Source organism: Lepisosteus platostomus, chromosome 25 (genome assembly GCF_059453375.1).
Source record: "Lepisosteus platostomus isolate fLepPlt1 chromosome 25, fLepPlt1.hap1, whole genome shotgun sequence".
In the NCBI taxonomy this organism is placed as follows: Eukaryota; Metazoa; Chordata; class Actinopteri; order Semionotiformes; family Lepisosteidae; genus Lepisosteus; species Lepisosteus platostomus.
In genome coordinates this window covers 4,904,590-4,918,036 of record NC_142635.1, presented here as the reverse complement: position 1 = coordinate 4,918,036, position 13,447 = coordinate 4,904,590, and the positions used below count along the sequence as shown (strand labels likewise).

The 13,447-nt window shown below is 51.1% G+C and overlaps 1 protein-coding gene and 1 long non-coding RNA gene across 2 annotated transcripts; one reads left to right on the top strand and one right to left on the bottom strand.

Moving 5' to 3' along the window:
- Window positions 1-8: 8 nt before the first annotated feature.
- LOC148640869 (uncharacterized) lies at window positions 9-654 on the top strand. The gene is made up of 3 exons (XR_015929957.1): window positions 9-188; window positions 263-390; window positions 551-654. It is a non-coding gene; the product is annotated as an uncharacterized LOC148640869 (long non-coding RNA).
- LOC148640868 (uncharacterized) lies at window positions 455-12,156 on the bottom strand. Its single transcript, XM_088619021.1, has 11 exons — window positions 11,389-12,156; window positions 8,866-8,954; window positions 7,334-7,373; window positions 6,471-6,581; window positions 4,225-4,374; window positions 4,059-4,134; window positions 3,612-3,703; window positions 3,259-3,357; window positions 2,428-2,459; window positions 2,064-2,292; window positions 455-1,370 (listed from the first exon to the last, which is right to left on the bottom strand). The coding sequence occupies exons 2-11, from the start codon at window positions 8,950-8,952 to the stop codon at window positions 1,096-1,098; spliced, it is 1,191 nt and encodes a 396-aa protein (XP_088475147.1). The 5' UTR covers window positions 8,953-8,954; window positions 11,389-12,156; the 3' UTR covers window positions 455-1,095.
- Between the last annotated feature and the right edge of the window lie 1,291 nt (window positions 12,157-13,447).

Genomic DNA, 13,447 nt, shown 5'->3' with positions numbered 1-13,447 from the left:
CTGCTCAGGGTGCGAGTCTACTGAGAGCAGAGGGCTCACTCTGGGTCTGACTCCGGGCAGGCCACGGTGGGAGAGGACAGGCCGCAGTGTGAGAGAGGACAGGCCGGAGTGTGAGAGAGGACAGGCCGGAGTGAGAGAGAGGACAGGCCGGAGTGAGAGAGAGGACAGGCCGGAGTGAGAGAGGATAGGTCTGACTCCGGGCAGGCCGCAGTGTGAGAGAGGACAGGCCGGAGTGAGAGAGGATAGGTCTGACTCCGGGCAGGCCGCAGTGTGAGAGAGGACAGGCCGGAGTGAGAGAGGACAGGCCGGAGTGAGAGAGAGGACAGGCCGGAGTGAGAGAGAGGACAGGCCGCAGTGTGAGAGAGGACAGGCCGGAGTGAGAGAGGATAGGTCTGACTCCGGGCAGGCCGCAGTGTGAGAGAGGACAGGCCGGAGTGAGAGAGGATAGGTCTGACTCCGGGCAGGCCGCAGTGTGAGAGAGGACAGGCCGGAGTGAGGGAGGACAGGCCGGAGTGAGAGAGAGGACAGTCCGCAGTGTGAGAGAGGACAGGTCTGACTCCGGGCAGGCCGCAGTGAGAGTCTAGGGGCTGGTAAGAGTGTCTCACTTCGGGCAGGGCAGCAGTGTGAGTCTAGCTGATAGTAGGGTGTCTCACGAGCAGCTGGAGGACAGCTCTCATACTACACCACCAGCCTTCAATTCCTCAGTCCTGGACTCTCGCCTCTCCAGAGAGCACCACCTACCTCTCCATAGCCCACCAGAGTATTCAGATAATCCCAGTATTATACTGTACAGAATTCCGCAGCACCACTTTACACTGTTATACTGTGTTACACGGCACTGTATGATACTATTGTAGCACAATGCACTGCACTGCAGCCTCTGTGGCATTGTCCTGCTCCAGCACTCCTGGGCTGTGCTATGCTGTGTCAAACCTTACTGCTGCTGTATATCACACTGTACACAGTACACACAGCAGAAGAGTGTCGCACCGCACTGGAGGGTTCTTGTCCTGCTGGGTGACTGTATCGTTCCTGCCCAAGTGTTCTGCAGTGCCACACGACCCCGCCCTGCCTCTGCAGTCGCCGCCTGCCGGGCTACTGAGCGTCGTCCTTCTCCTCGTGCGACAGGTGGCTGTCTTTCCCCTGCTCCTGGCGAGGCGGGTGCCCGCCCCACTCCTCCTGGGACAGGGGCACGGGCGCCGCCCCCGAGGGGGGACGGGCGGGTGCCCCCGACCCCGTCTCCCGGGGCTCTGGAGAGCACGGAGCCGCCGGAGGAGGAGGAGGAGGAGGAGGAGGAGGAGGAGGAGGGGCGGACATCTGGTTGAGCAGGCCCACAAACACCGTGCCAGGGCTGTAGATGTGGAAGGGTCCTGAGTGAAGGGGAGGGGGAGAGAGGGAGTTAATACAGGAGACAGTGGGGCTTAGACCCCTCTCACTGTTAGTGCTGCGAGCTGCAGTTCCCACTGTGCCCTCCACACGGGGAGGGGGCGCTCTATCTCACTGCCATGTCATGTCATTTAGCCAAAGCGCTTTATACCATACGGTGTCGTGGGAAACCGGAACCTACCCAGCAAGCAACGAGCGCAAGGCAGGGTACACCCTGGATGGGACGCCAGTCCATCGCAGGGCAAGTCCAAGCCAGTCATACATAGGGACAGTTTGGAGGCCACGGTAAAGGCCGAGGGGGGAAATTTGGCCCTGACCCCAGGATAACTCCCTACTCTCTCAAGAAATACCCAGGAATCTTTAATGAGCACAGAGAGTCAGGACCTCGGTTTAACATCTCATCCGAAAGACGGCGCCCTCTACAGCATAGTGTCCCCACCACTATACTGGGGCATTAAGACCCACACAGACCGCAGGGTAATCCCCCCCCAGCTGGTCCCAGTAACACCTCTTCCAGCAGCAACCATAGCTTCCCAGGAGGTCTCCCATCCAGGTACTGACCAGGCTCAACCCTGCTGAGCTTCAGTGGGTAGCCAGTTGAGAGCTGCAGGGTGACATGGCTGCTGACTCAATCTCACTGCATTTGCTATTAATATAATAATGATGACAATGAATACCTAAGTTCCCAGTAGCGTGTGGTTCTACAGGAGTCATGGTGATTGGTGGGTTGACCTTCTCTGCGCCGTGAGTGGCTCCTCCCATCCAATCCGTGTCCTGGGTTCGGGTTGTGGGCGGGGCCGTCTCTTGGCGCCTCTCAGGTACGTTGTTGGTCAGCAGATCTACCCCGTTGGAGAGGAGCTGGCCAGCTTTCCGGCTCTCTTTGTGCTTCGCAGTACTGCAGTCTGCCTGCAGGGGGGCAGCAAAGAGAGAGAGTGGCATTACAAAATACAAGTCTCACACTATTGGAGATCCACACAGGTGGACAGAGACACGCCCCGTCACAGTCAGACTTGCACAATAAAAGTGCAACAGAATAAATACCTTTTCCACACCTGGAGAGCAGAGTTTGAAGGCTGTGAAAGAAAGGGAAAACAGGTGTCACTTTTAATACACTTGATACCCAATGAGATACGTTCCTGAGAAAGAAGAAGACAGAGAATTGGACCGAGGAAAAAAGAAAGGAAAAACACAGAGAGACAGTGAATAGAGAATACCAGTGAGAGGCAGATTCAGAAACTGAAAGATGCTGCATGGTCCCAATTTCTCAGACCTCTTTATTAAATTTCGGTAACAAAATAAATTCACTGAGGTTCTAGAAAAAAAAGAGACAAATTTCAAACGAAGCGCAAAATTGAGAACTTTGTGAAAGTACTGTGGGTCACCATGTTGGCGCAAACGCGTACTCGAGTTCCCTCGAATTGCGACATGATGCGGCCCTTCCTGCTCCCTAGTCACTGTACTGACTGATCTACCGTGATGGACGAGTGAATAAATACAGGTTGTGCAGCAGACATTTCACCACAGAAGTGTTCCAACGCGATCTGTATGCAGAGCTAACAAGTAGTATTTGTTGGCAGAACCGTCTGGAAGTCGAGAGCAGAGTTTCTACTGGATTAAAAGAGCTGGATTCACAAGCCTGCTTGTCTACAGTGTAATAGGGCTGCTTCACCTCACCAGAAGTTTTGTTGCCTCATTCTGAATCACAGAACATGGCTCTGCGCAGACCTGGAAATTTAGTCTATTTTGTAATGGAAATTGGAGAGTTGACAAGTTACTGTGTGCATTTTACTTGCATTGTGGTTTGAAGTGCACTCATCAACGCCGACTCTTTCTAATCCCAAAACATAAAAATAGCATTGACAGGACACTCACCTTGTTTTATAGACAACGCCTCCCTGGTTTTCTTCAGCAACAGGCCAGCCACAAACCCCAGAGCGCCCAGCACACCAACCAGGACAAACACATTGACGTCTGGGGGAGACGGAAGAGGGAGAGAAGCAGGGGTTAAGAGAAATCACACCGAGTTAAGCCGACCCTGCGGACACACAGGGAGACACACGGAAATGGGCAGAGATGAAAACAGGCAGACCCAGAGGCAGATCGACACAGACAAAATCAAGTGGGTGCAGAGAGAAAGTCAAGAAAACCCAAAGGATTTCTGATACAGAGCTAGTCCAACACACACAGAGGGATTAAAACAGAGGCACAGACAGGAGGGCACACACCTGGGCTCTTGATGGGACTGGCACTGGTGCCACACACTGTGTCTGCTGTGGAGTTGCCCATGACCTCCACCTGCTTCCCCAGAGCTGCGCAACTAGAGGAAAGAGGGCAAGATCAAGGTCAGAGGGAGCAGCGTCTCACACAACACCCGAAGCCACTGTTCCAAAGGGCCAGCGCTCTTGTCTTAAGCTAACGAGCACGCCGTCATGCACAGCTAACACAACCCCGAGACACAACACCTAGCACAAAATGGAGCAGACACAAACACAGCAGTGACGCATTAACTATAGCTCGGGCATCACACATCACACACGGAGCCAACCCCCCCCAACGGTGGCATTAACAACACAAGGGGCGGGGAAGAGCACACTCACTGCCTCAGACAGACAACCGCTATCACAGGAAGAAAGGGTGAGAATTCCCACAAGACCGAGAGGGGGGGAACTCACTTTGTGTGGGGGTCACAGTCCCTGGAGGACGAGTTCAGGAACGTACCAGCGGGACAGGAAGTGGGCGGTCGGGCCTCTGGGTAAGAGAGAGCGTTTTCTGTGTCAACCTCTTTGTTTCAGCTGGTGTGGAGTAATGAAGCAGGGAAGGAGACCTGCCACCTCTTACCTGTGATGTGCTGAGGCGGAGTGGCGATCCTGATGCAGTTCGTGCAGTGACCTGTAAGGACAATGTCTTCTACACAGCGATAACCTGCCCGACACCGACATACCAGGTCTGAGACTTTGGTGCAGGGCTTCACGATCTCCAGGTTGAACTCTGAAGGAGAAGAACAACTGGTTTCTTATTACAATTGATTAGTTATATGGTAGGAATTGTTCTAGCTACTAGTGAAAGACCAATCACAAGAAAATGGCTAATTAAAGCACCTCCAGCCTTTGAGGTGTGGATCAATATTGTGAATGAGATTTTTTGTAATGGAAAGGAAAACATTTTCTCTTAAATAGCGGCAGGTATATCCCCCTGCAACTCGCCACTGGCAGCCCCCCTGGAGCTCAGCAGTGTGAGCCTGGCCAGTCCCTGGATGGGAGACTCCTGGGAAAGCTGAGGCTGCTGCTGGAAGAGGTGTTAGTGGGGCCAGCAGGGGGCGCTCACCCTGAAGGCTGTGTGGGTCCTAACGTCCCAGTATAGTGACGGGGACACTACACTGTAAAAAGGCGCCGTTCTTCAGATGAGGTGTAAAACCAAGGTCCTGACTTTAATGGTCATTAAAAATCCCAGGGTGTTTCTCGAAAAGAGTAGTGTTATCACAGTGTCCTGGCTACATTTCCCATTGGCCCTTACCAATCATGACCTCCTCCTAACCCTCATCTCTGAACTGGCTTCACCACTCTGTTCTCCTCCCCACTGAGAGCTGGTGTGTATTATTATTATTATTATTATTATTATTATTATTAAATTGTAAAAATGTATGCCCCCATCAAGATGTGATTAAACATTGTAAAGTAAAAGGATGTAATATTTCTGTGTAAACAGTTTTTGTTGTCATTCTGTAATGACCAAACTAAGGTACTGTAGATGTGTATAAGGAAGCATGTTTCTGTATTAAACTCCCATCTCTGCTGGCATATAGTTCTAAAAAGTGCAACTGTAAACTAAAAAAAAAAGATGGAAGAAAAAAAGCTGAATGTATAAAGCAGAGGACACACGTGCAAGCTGTGTGGAGGAGCATTTATCACTGAGAACAGGAGGAAACTCTTTACACAAAGGGGTGTGGGAGCGTGAGACAAGCGGCCCAGCCATGCTGTCAAAGCTGATTCCCCTGACCTTTCTTATGCTCTTTTTATTTAGAGTGACCACTGAGAAACCCATTTTTTTTAACAAAAGTCCAATCCTGACGCTAGATGGTGCTGTCTTGCTACTTTTGCACCATTTCTGCCCTGAGAACACACACTACTGTACACGGGACGGGATGATCTGCAACTTTCCATTGTGTCATTTCCATTGCTGTCCACGTCTTGTGCCTGCTAGCAAATGCAAAGCACATGAAAGGTTCTTTGCCTGATTCCCCTACCGAAGTGGTACAGCCATTCCACAGCTCAAGTTCTGACCTCTCTCGAGCGGAGTTCTGACTATTGTTGACTAGGGGGCTCACAGTGTAAAGAAACACAGCCCAGAGATCGACTCTAGGTGCTCCAAATCAATAATCATCCGCTATCGAGTGGCTGTTCTAGAAACTAGAAGGATCAAAGTGATGGTCACTCCATCAATCACATGGTTTAGCATTCGAATAGTTTAAAGTGCATCATGACGATCGATGTCATTCAAGTGGCGTTCACCCCTCTTCTTGCACATTTGGGAGTGAGAGGGCCCAGGGCCTACGCACACCAAGATCCGGCCCTGCGGCCTAGATGAGCTTCAGGCTTCAGAGAGCTGCCCAGCGTGTGTCGGGACCCCCAAAACCCTCGGTCTGGATCGAGCTGATTGTCCGGGAGTCTGACATGCTGCTTGTCAGAGTGAGACAGTGATCAGTCCACCCTTGGGTGGGCGTCACTGACATGCACACCGCATCCATCCAGCGAATCAGAGGACAGTACCATTTCAAATACAGGGTGTCACCTAGCTGCTATCAGCCAAATGAGTCTGATGTGCTGAATGCTTATGGAACAAGGTGCTCAAGCATGTTATGACAGGCAGCACCTGGAGCAAAGAAAGCTTACAAACAACAGGAGGCCATTTAGCCCCTTTCGGTAGTTAAGTAGCTAAGATTCTCACCCAGCTGTTTCTTGAAAGAAGCCAGGGTACCGCGTTCCACACTCCCACCACTCATGGTGTAAAGTGCCTTCTTGATAACAAGACGAAAGTATTGTTTTTTTCCATTCCTATGCGACTGCAAGCATGCGAGGAGGACTCACCGGGTCTACAGTCCCGGGAACACGAGAAACAGGTCTCTTCGGTGTTCCAGCTCGGAGTGAAGGAGCCTTCTTTACAGGCGTGGCACTCACTGCAGCCGGATCGATGGAAACCTGAGAGAGAGGCAGAGAGGCAGAATGGGGGGTGTATGGTGTAAAGTGCCTTCTTTGACTGACCTCAGTATATCACACAGCACAGAAAGCGGGGTGGGTGGGAAACGAGGCGGAAACAGTGAAAAGCAGGAAGCACAGGCAGGTATAAACGGCCACCTGAGTTTTAAGAAGACGTCGCTCTCTGCGCAACAGGATGTGGGTTTTGTTGGGCGCCTCTCTGCTAACGAGGGCTGGCTGATTAATATGAGAATTATTTTTTTCTGCATGATGTTTTATTTCCTGTGATAGCTCTGAAGAAAGGTGAATGCAAAACAAAGAGATGTGTGATAATATACACAAATAGACTGTCACTGATGGAACACTACAGCACAGTTACACTGACTGACTGACTGGACACTACAGCACAGAGACACTGACTGACTGACTGGACACTACAGCACAAAGACACTGACTGACTGACTGGACACTACAGCACAGAGACACTGACTGACTGACTGGACACTACAGCACAGAGACACTGACTGACTGGACACTACAGCACAGAGACACTGACTGACTGACTGGACACTACAGCACAGCGACACTGACTGACTGACTGGACACTACAGCACAGTGACACTGACTGACTGGACACTACAGCACAGTGACCCTGACTGACTGACTGGACACTACAGCACAGTGACCCTGACTGACTGGACACTACAGCACAGTGACATTGACATAGAAAGAAACAAAGAGAGCATCAGAATTACCAGATGAACACAGAGCACATCCATCTGCATCAGTCCCTTTCTGCAAATGAAACCAATAGTAATTGATTAGAACAACAGTAAAAAAGCAAATTAACCTCTTCATGGAACAGTCCAGTGATGTTAAACCAGGCAGTACAGTAATTCCAGTCTAGTGGTGTTAAACCAGTGCAGCTACACAGTACAGTAATTCCAGTCCAGTGATGTTAAACCAGTGGTTACATGTTTGTATTAAACAGTAGTACAGTGATCAGTGTGCCTGGAACACGAACAGCTCTCCCTGCGTCTTACCAGCACAGGAAACATAGCAAAGGTTTAGCAGAAGTACAACCTGTGTGGTTTCCCTGTGTTTCCTGTAAAGCAGGTTGACTGGCAATGACACAAGGTCTCTGTCACTTGTACCCCAAAACCCAGGTCAGTTCTCGACGGCTCATGATCTCAATGGATGGGGGGGTGGGGTGGAAACAAGAGCTTCAGTTACAGCCAACACGGTCTTTCTGCTGAGTTTTGATTTTCCCCAGGGTCTGGTCTGGCCACACGCAAAGAAAATTGGGTTTCGGGAGACCAGTTCAGCCATAGGCAAGCAGAGGACCAGAGACCAGCACTCGTAAGCTTGTGTGGTGCATGTGCCCCATCTGAGCACATCAGTCACAACATGAGTCACTGCCTTCTTGTGGGGCTGTGTTTGGATTCTGTAAAAAAATGAATCATGGCCAGCTTCTTTAAAAGTCATTTTTTTCCATTGTATCTGCAGGTATTTTACAGGTTCTGTTCTGTTTTTAGCAACACGGGGAGAGAAACGGCGATGGTGAGTGACACACTACGTGCCCACAGGCTGACCGGGACACTGTGGCACGCTCACTGCAGCGCCGCGCCGAGACACAAGAGAGGACGAGTGAAATTGGAAACAGAAAGACTGACTCTCGTTTCTCTCTCTTGTTTTTTTTTTTTTTTCGTGCGCCAGAACAGCCGTTGGTGAATCAGGCTGACATCAACGAGATCGAAAAGATGTTTTCCTTTTTTAAAAATAATAAAAAACAAAAAACGTCACCGCGTCGCCCAAAGTGTTTGCGAGATTTTTCAAAAGACGCTTGTTTTGTTTTTCCAAAGAAACCCAGCCCTGACGTAAGAACTCCTATCCCTTATTTCCAGTGCAGGTGAACAAGACAAACACGCACTCTCATCTTCCGGAATGCGATCGGTCACCACCCGTCGCTTATTCACCCTGAAGTGCAGAGATCTGGTATCAGGTGGAGGACATGAGCCAGATCGGGATGGAAACCCTGCCCTGCTCGGCCACTAGGGCGCCGCTGTTGGGTTACCAAGCCAGCGCCACCATGTTCACCCAGCCCAGGCAATACCTCATCCCTGTTACCCTGTTCTTCGAGAGCTTGAAGGGCAAAATCAGAGGAAAGTAGGAAAATGGGAGAGACAGGAGAGGGAGGTCTCCGCGGTGACGGGGAGGGAGAGGGAGCAGGAGGAATCTGTCTGGGAAGGAAGGGCCGTAGAGACAGGGAGGCCCGAGGGCTGGTTACCGTTGGCGATCCCGCGATCATGTGACCTCCCAGCAGCACCAGCAGCACCAGCAGCAGCCAGGGCGTTGAGAGAGACGGCTTCCCCATCCCTGTGGGAGACAGCAACCGACAAAGCATGAGGGACCAAAAGCGAAGACCCCCCCCACCACCCCCGCGTTGTTCAGATCAGCCTCACTCCACTGCTCCCGTTCTCTTCACCCCACGATCGGCAGGACCCTATCCCCACGGCCCTCTGTATCAATCAGACGACAACACAGAGCCCCACTGTCTGTGGCGTGCAGGTATTCCTATCTCTGCACCCTACTGCAAGTCGATCCCAATGTGGGCCGCGAAAGGTTAAATTCCTGCCTATTCCCTTTTACCTTTCCTCCTCCTTTTTTGGCACAAATCCCACCCGGGATCTCATTCCGCAGCCCACCTTCCAGACTCTTGCCCAGAGGAAATCCCAGCCTGCAGACTGATCCGCCAGCTTTCAGGGGGGCAAAACACCAAGCCTCAAAACAGAGGCAGCACAATGACAGCAGACCCGCTTACTTACCCAGTGGTCCCACATGGGGAATGTGCTTTGCAGGCATAACACATTTCACAACACATTTAAAAACAAAACCCACCCATTAACAAATAAGACACATGCATGTATGATGAAAAATAAATAAATATGAATAAAGTAAACTACACAGTCAACTGTGCAAATTGGGCAGGATAATTGCCTTGGGAGTAAAAAAATGACTTAGCTCTATTGCTCTTGAATCTAGGTGTTCTGAACCGACCCCCAGATGGAAGGAGGTCAGATTTACTGTGCAAGGGGTGGTGCATCTCTGCAGCTGCCAGCTTGTTCCTCTGCCTGACTCTTCACCAAGCTGAGCTTTTTTTTTATTAAATGCACTGCCTTATCATTGCAAATAAAGTAACTGCAAGATTAAAGCCTGTTGAAAAAACGTCTACTGTATGTTGATTTCGTAGAAAAATGAGTTGGGCCATAAGAAAAGCTTGATAACCTTCAAAACACATTATTGTTTTTAATCTCTCAGAGCATAAATGTGCCTGAATTAGTCTTCAGTCTAGGAAAATGTAATCTTAAGATATACTACCTTGTCAAAAAAATTAGAGAACCCTCCCTTATAGCTTGTTGGTCCACCCGTAAAGCTGATTAGAGGTGCAGCTCAGCACAGCATTAATTCCAAAAGAGATGGGGGACCACTCAATATTTGGGGTAGTGGCTCAGTACCTTGCACATCCTGTCGGTGGCTCTTTTTTCAAGCCACCAAACACTGCCTGTAAGGACGTCACGCATTGGGATCGGTGCATTAGCCGGGTCTGCTGCTGCCTAGAGTGACGGCACCAGAGGCACGGGCCCCCACGCCCACGTCTCTTGCGAGATCACTTGGGTCGGCCTTCTTTCTCACAGCACAGCGCGCTCTAAGGACCAAGGCCTGGTGTGCTACTAGCTGACAGCCCCTGAGAATTGCTGTGTTGAACGGCCAGAGGACATGCAGCAGCTGAAGACTCCCATCCTGGACTGGACGGGGTATTTTGTTTCCCTCCATATCAGGAACTTGGAGGGACTGGAATAAATGACCTCATGCATGGTACAACCGCAGCGTCTGGAATGAAGACTTGAACCCCCAGCCCACCAGGTGTGAGCCCAGAGACTTACTCACTGTGCTTCCTCACCCCCACAGGTGTGATGAGGAGTGTGACGCATTATTATTAACCAGATTCCCCTAAACCAGGCCGAGTCGGCATGAGCTGGGGCAGAAAGGAAAAAGCCGAAGACGCAACACTGTCCGCAGAGCTCAGGGAACTACGGGGTCCGGACCCTTCCCCTTCTGAGCGCTGGAGTTCCCTCACGTGAGAGACCAGCCACACTGGCAGGTCAAGTGACCCAGGGAGAAGACAAAAGGAGATCAAATTCGGTCACAAGCACTTCTTCAGAAAGCACTGTGTGAGCCAACGAGCCACTGCTAACACGTACAGCACTAGATCAGCTGGAATAACGAGCGTGGACTCCCCACAGCTATACAGCAGTCTTTGTCAGTAAAACTACTGGCCCGGCACAGAGTTTCCCAGGAAAATTACTGGCCTGGCACAGAAGACTGGGACAGAGTTTCCCAGGAAAATTACTGGTCTAGCACAGGGGACTGGTACAGAGTTTCCCAGATAAATTACTGGTCTGGCACAGGAGACTGGTACAGAGTTTCCCAGGAAAATTACTGCTCTGGCACAGAGTTTCCCAATACAATTACTGGTCTGGCACAGGAGACTGGGACAGAGTTTCCCAGAAAAATTACTGGTCTGGCACAGGAGACTGGTACAGAGTTTCCCAGGAAAATTACTGCTCTGGCACAGAGTTTCCCAATACAATTACTGGTCTGGCACAGGAGACTGGGATAGAGTTTCCCAGTAAAATTACTGGTCTGGGGCTGTCACTGTTTTTATCAGCTGGGGAGGCGACAGTTTTGGCCGGAAAAGTAGCGAAACGGTTTGACAGGTTAGCGGAAGGCGCCGCCAGAAATGTCTTACCTTAGCGGTCGCGTTCGGGGAGGAAACCCGAGGCAGAAGACTGTAATTCTTGAGCCGAAGCCTGCTTCTCCAAGCCCTGCGCTCGTTCTCCTCTCCCTCTCCAGGCTTCCTTGGCGATCCTGCGTCTCTCGCTCTTTTCCCCCCTGCGCGTCTTTCTTTCGCTGGCGCGTCTCTCTCCCCTTTTTTTAACTCGCAGCTTTCCGCCCTCCTTCTCTTTTCTGTTCGCCCGTGTGAGTGCGTGTGAGTGTGTGTGTGAGAACGCCTACCTCCTAGCCTCTCTCTCTCCGCTTCCTCTTTCCTGCATCGTTATCTACCTGCTGATCTTTCTCCATCTGTCTCCCTCCCGCCCCGTCCTTCTCTTCCTCTGCGTGTCGGCCCGACTTCTGCTCTCTCCCCTCCCTGTTCAGTGTTCTCTCGTCTGTCGTTCTGTTCTGCCCGTTTCTCCGGTCTCTCTCTCTCTCCTAGCTTTTCTTATCCCATCTCTCTTTCTCTGTCCCTGCCTGGTGTCTCACCCTACCCAGTCTCTCTCTCTCCCCCCTAGAATGTCTTTCTCTGTCCCTGCCTGGTGTCTCACCCTACCCATTCTCTCTGCCCTAGCATGTCTTTCTCCGTCCCTGCCTGGTGTCTCACCCTACCCAGTCTCTCTCCCCTAGCATGTCTTTCTCCGTCCCTGCCTGGTGTCTCACCCTACCCATTCTCTCTCCCCTAGCATGTCTTTCTCCGTCCCTGCCTGGTGTCTCACCCTACCCAGTCTCTCTCCCTAGCATGTCTTTCTCCGTCCCTGCCTGGTGTCTCACCCTACCCATTCTCTCTCCCCTAGCATGTCTTTCTCCGTCCCTGCCTGGTGTCTCACCCTACCCAGTCTCTCTCCCTAGCATGTCTTTCTCCGTCCCTGCCTGGTGTCTCACCCTACCCAGTCTCTCTCCCCTAGCATGTCTTTCTCCGTCCCTGCCTGGTGTCTCACCCTACCCAGTCTCTCTCCCCTAGCATGTCTTTCTCCGTCCCTGCCCGGTGTCTCACCCAACCCAGTCTCCCTCTCTCTCCCCTATCCCCCCCGATCCTCCCTATCCCTCCCTTATTTCATTGGGTTGACACAGGGCGTTTAAGAACGTGTTCAACAGTGCCTGAATTTCGACATCGTCTCGTGCGATGTTTTGACCCCCGCACACAGAAACAAAATGATGAATGCTCACCCCCGGCGAATCAGAAAAACCTGTCAGCTGTTGGGGGTGACACAGGAAGATTACTGGCAGTAAACACTGCCAGCGGGAAGAAACTGATGTGGCAGCGGGCATGAGCAATGACTTGTTGGCCGATCACAAGAAGAGCAATCGGACAGGTGATCAAGGAATGAGATCTCCTTTTCCCTCTACCTGCCCCAGCCTCAAAAGATACCCGTCTCTGGCCTCTCACACAGAGCACAGAATTAAAAACAATTCCAACACAAAAACAGAGTGACTCACTTCCTGTTGTTCTCGGGTCTTCTGAAGAATGTAGCTGCTCGTTTCCCCTTGAGTTCACATATGAGCCCCGCAGCAGGCAGTCTGAGCAGCTCCAGGCTTTTACAGTCTTGTCGTTTAGCGTAGATCCCTGTTGCATAGCAGCCTGATCCAGTCCAGGTTCGCCTGTGGCATTAATCAGACTCCCATTGCACAGCAGTCTTGCCCTCTCTCCAGCAAATCAGATTCCTACAACAGCTCAAAGGTTTACACAAGTGCAGACCCCTGTATCGACATCACAGCCCGTGTGGAAGATCTGTAGCATGTTCTGTGTATTTGTGTCTACGAATCTAGGGGAGCTCAAAATCATTCACTGACGGGCGTAAACCTGGTGATCTCTATCACCTGAGCGGAGCACGGTTGCGTCCTTCAATCATGTTTCTTTAATCAAATGCAAACAAATCGGCACCCACATCTGAGGGATTTAACCCCAACATTGAGAACAGCCACAAACCAAAACCGCAGAGGTTGTGGAAAAAAACAGTCCGATCAGCCAAGTTTCTGTAATGAAACATGGCACATTGTCATTAAACCCCCCCCATGAAAGTCAATACAGGGTA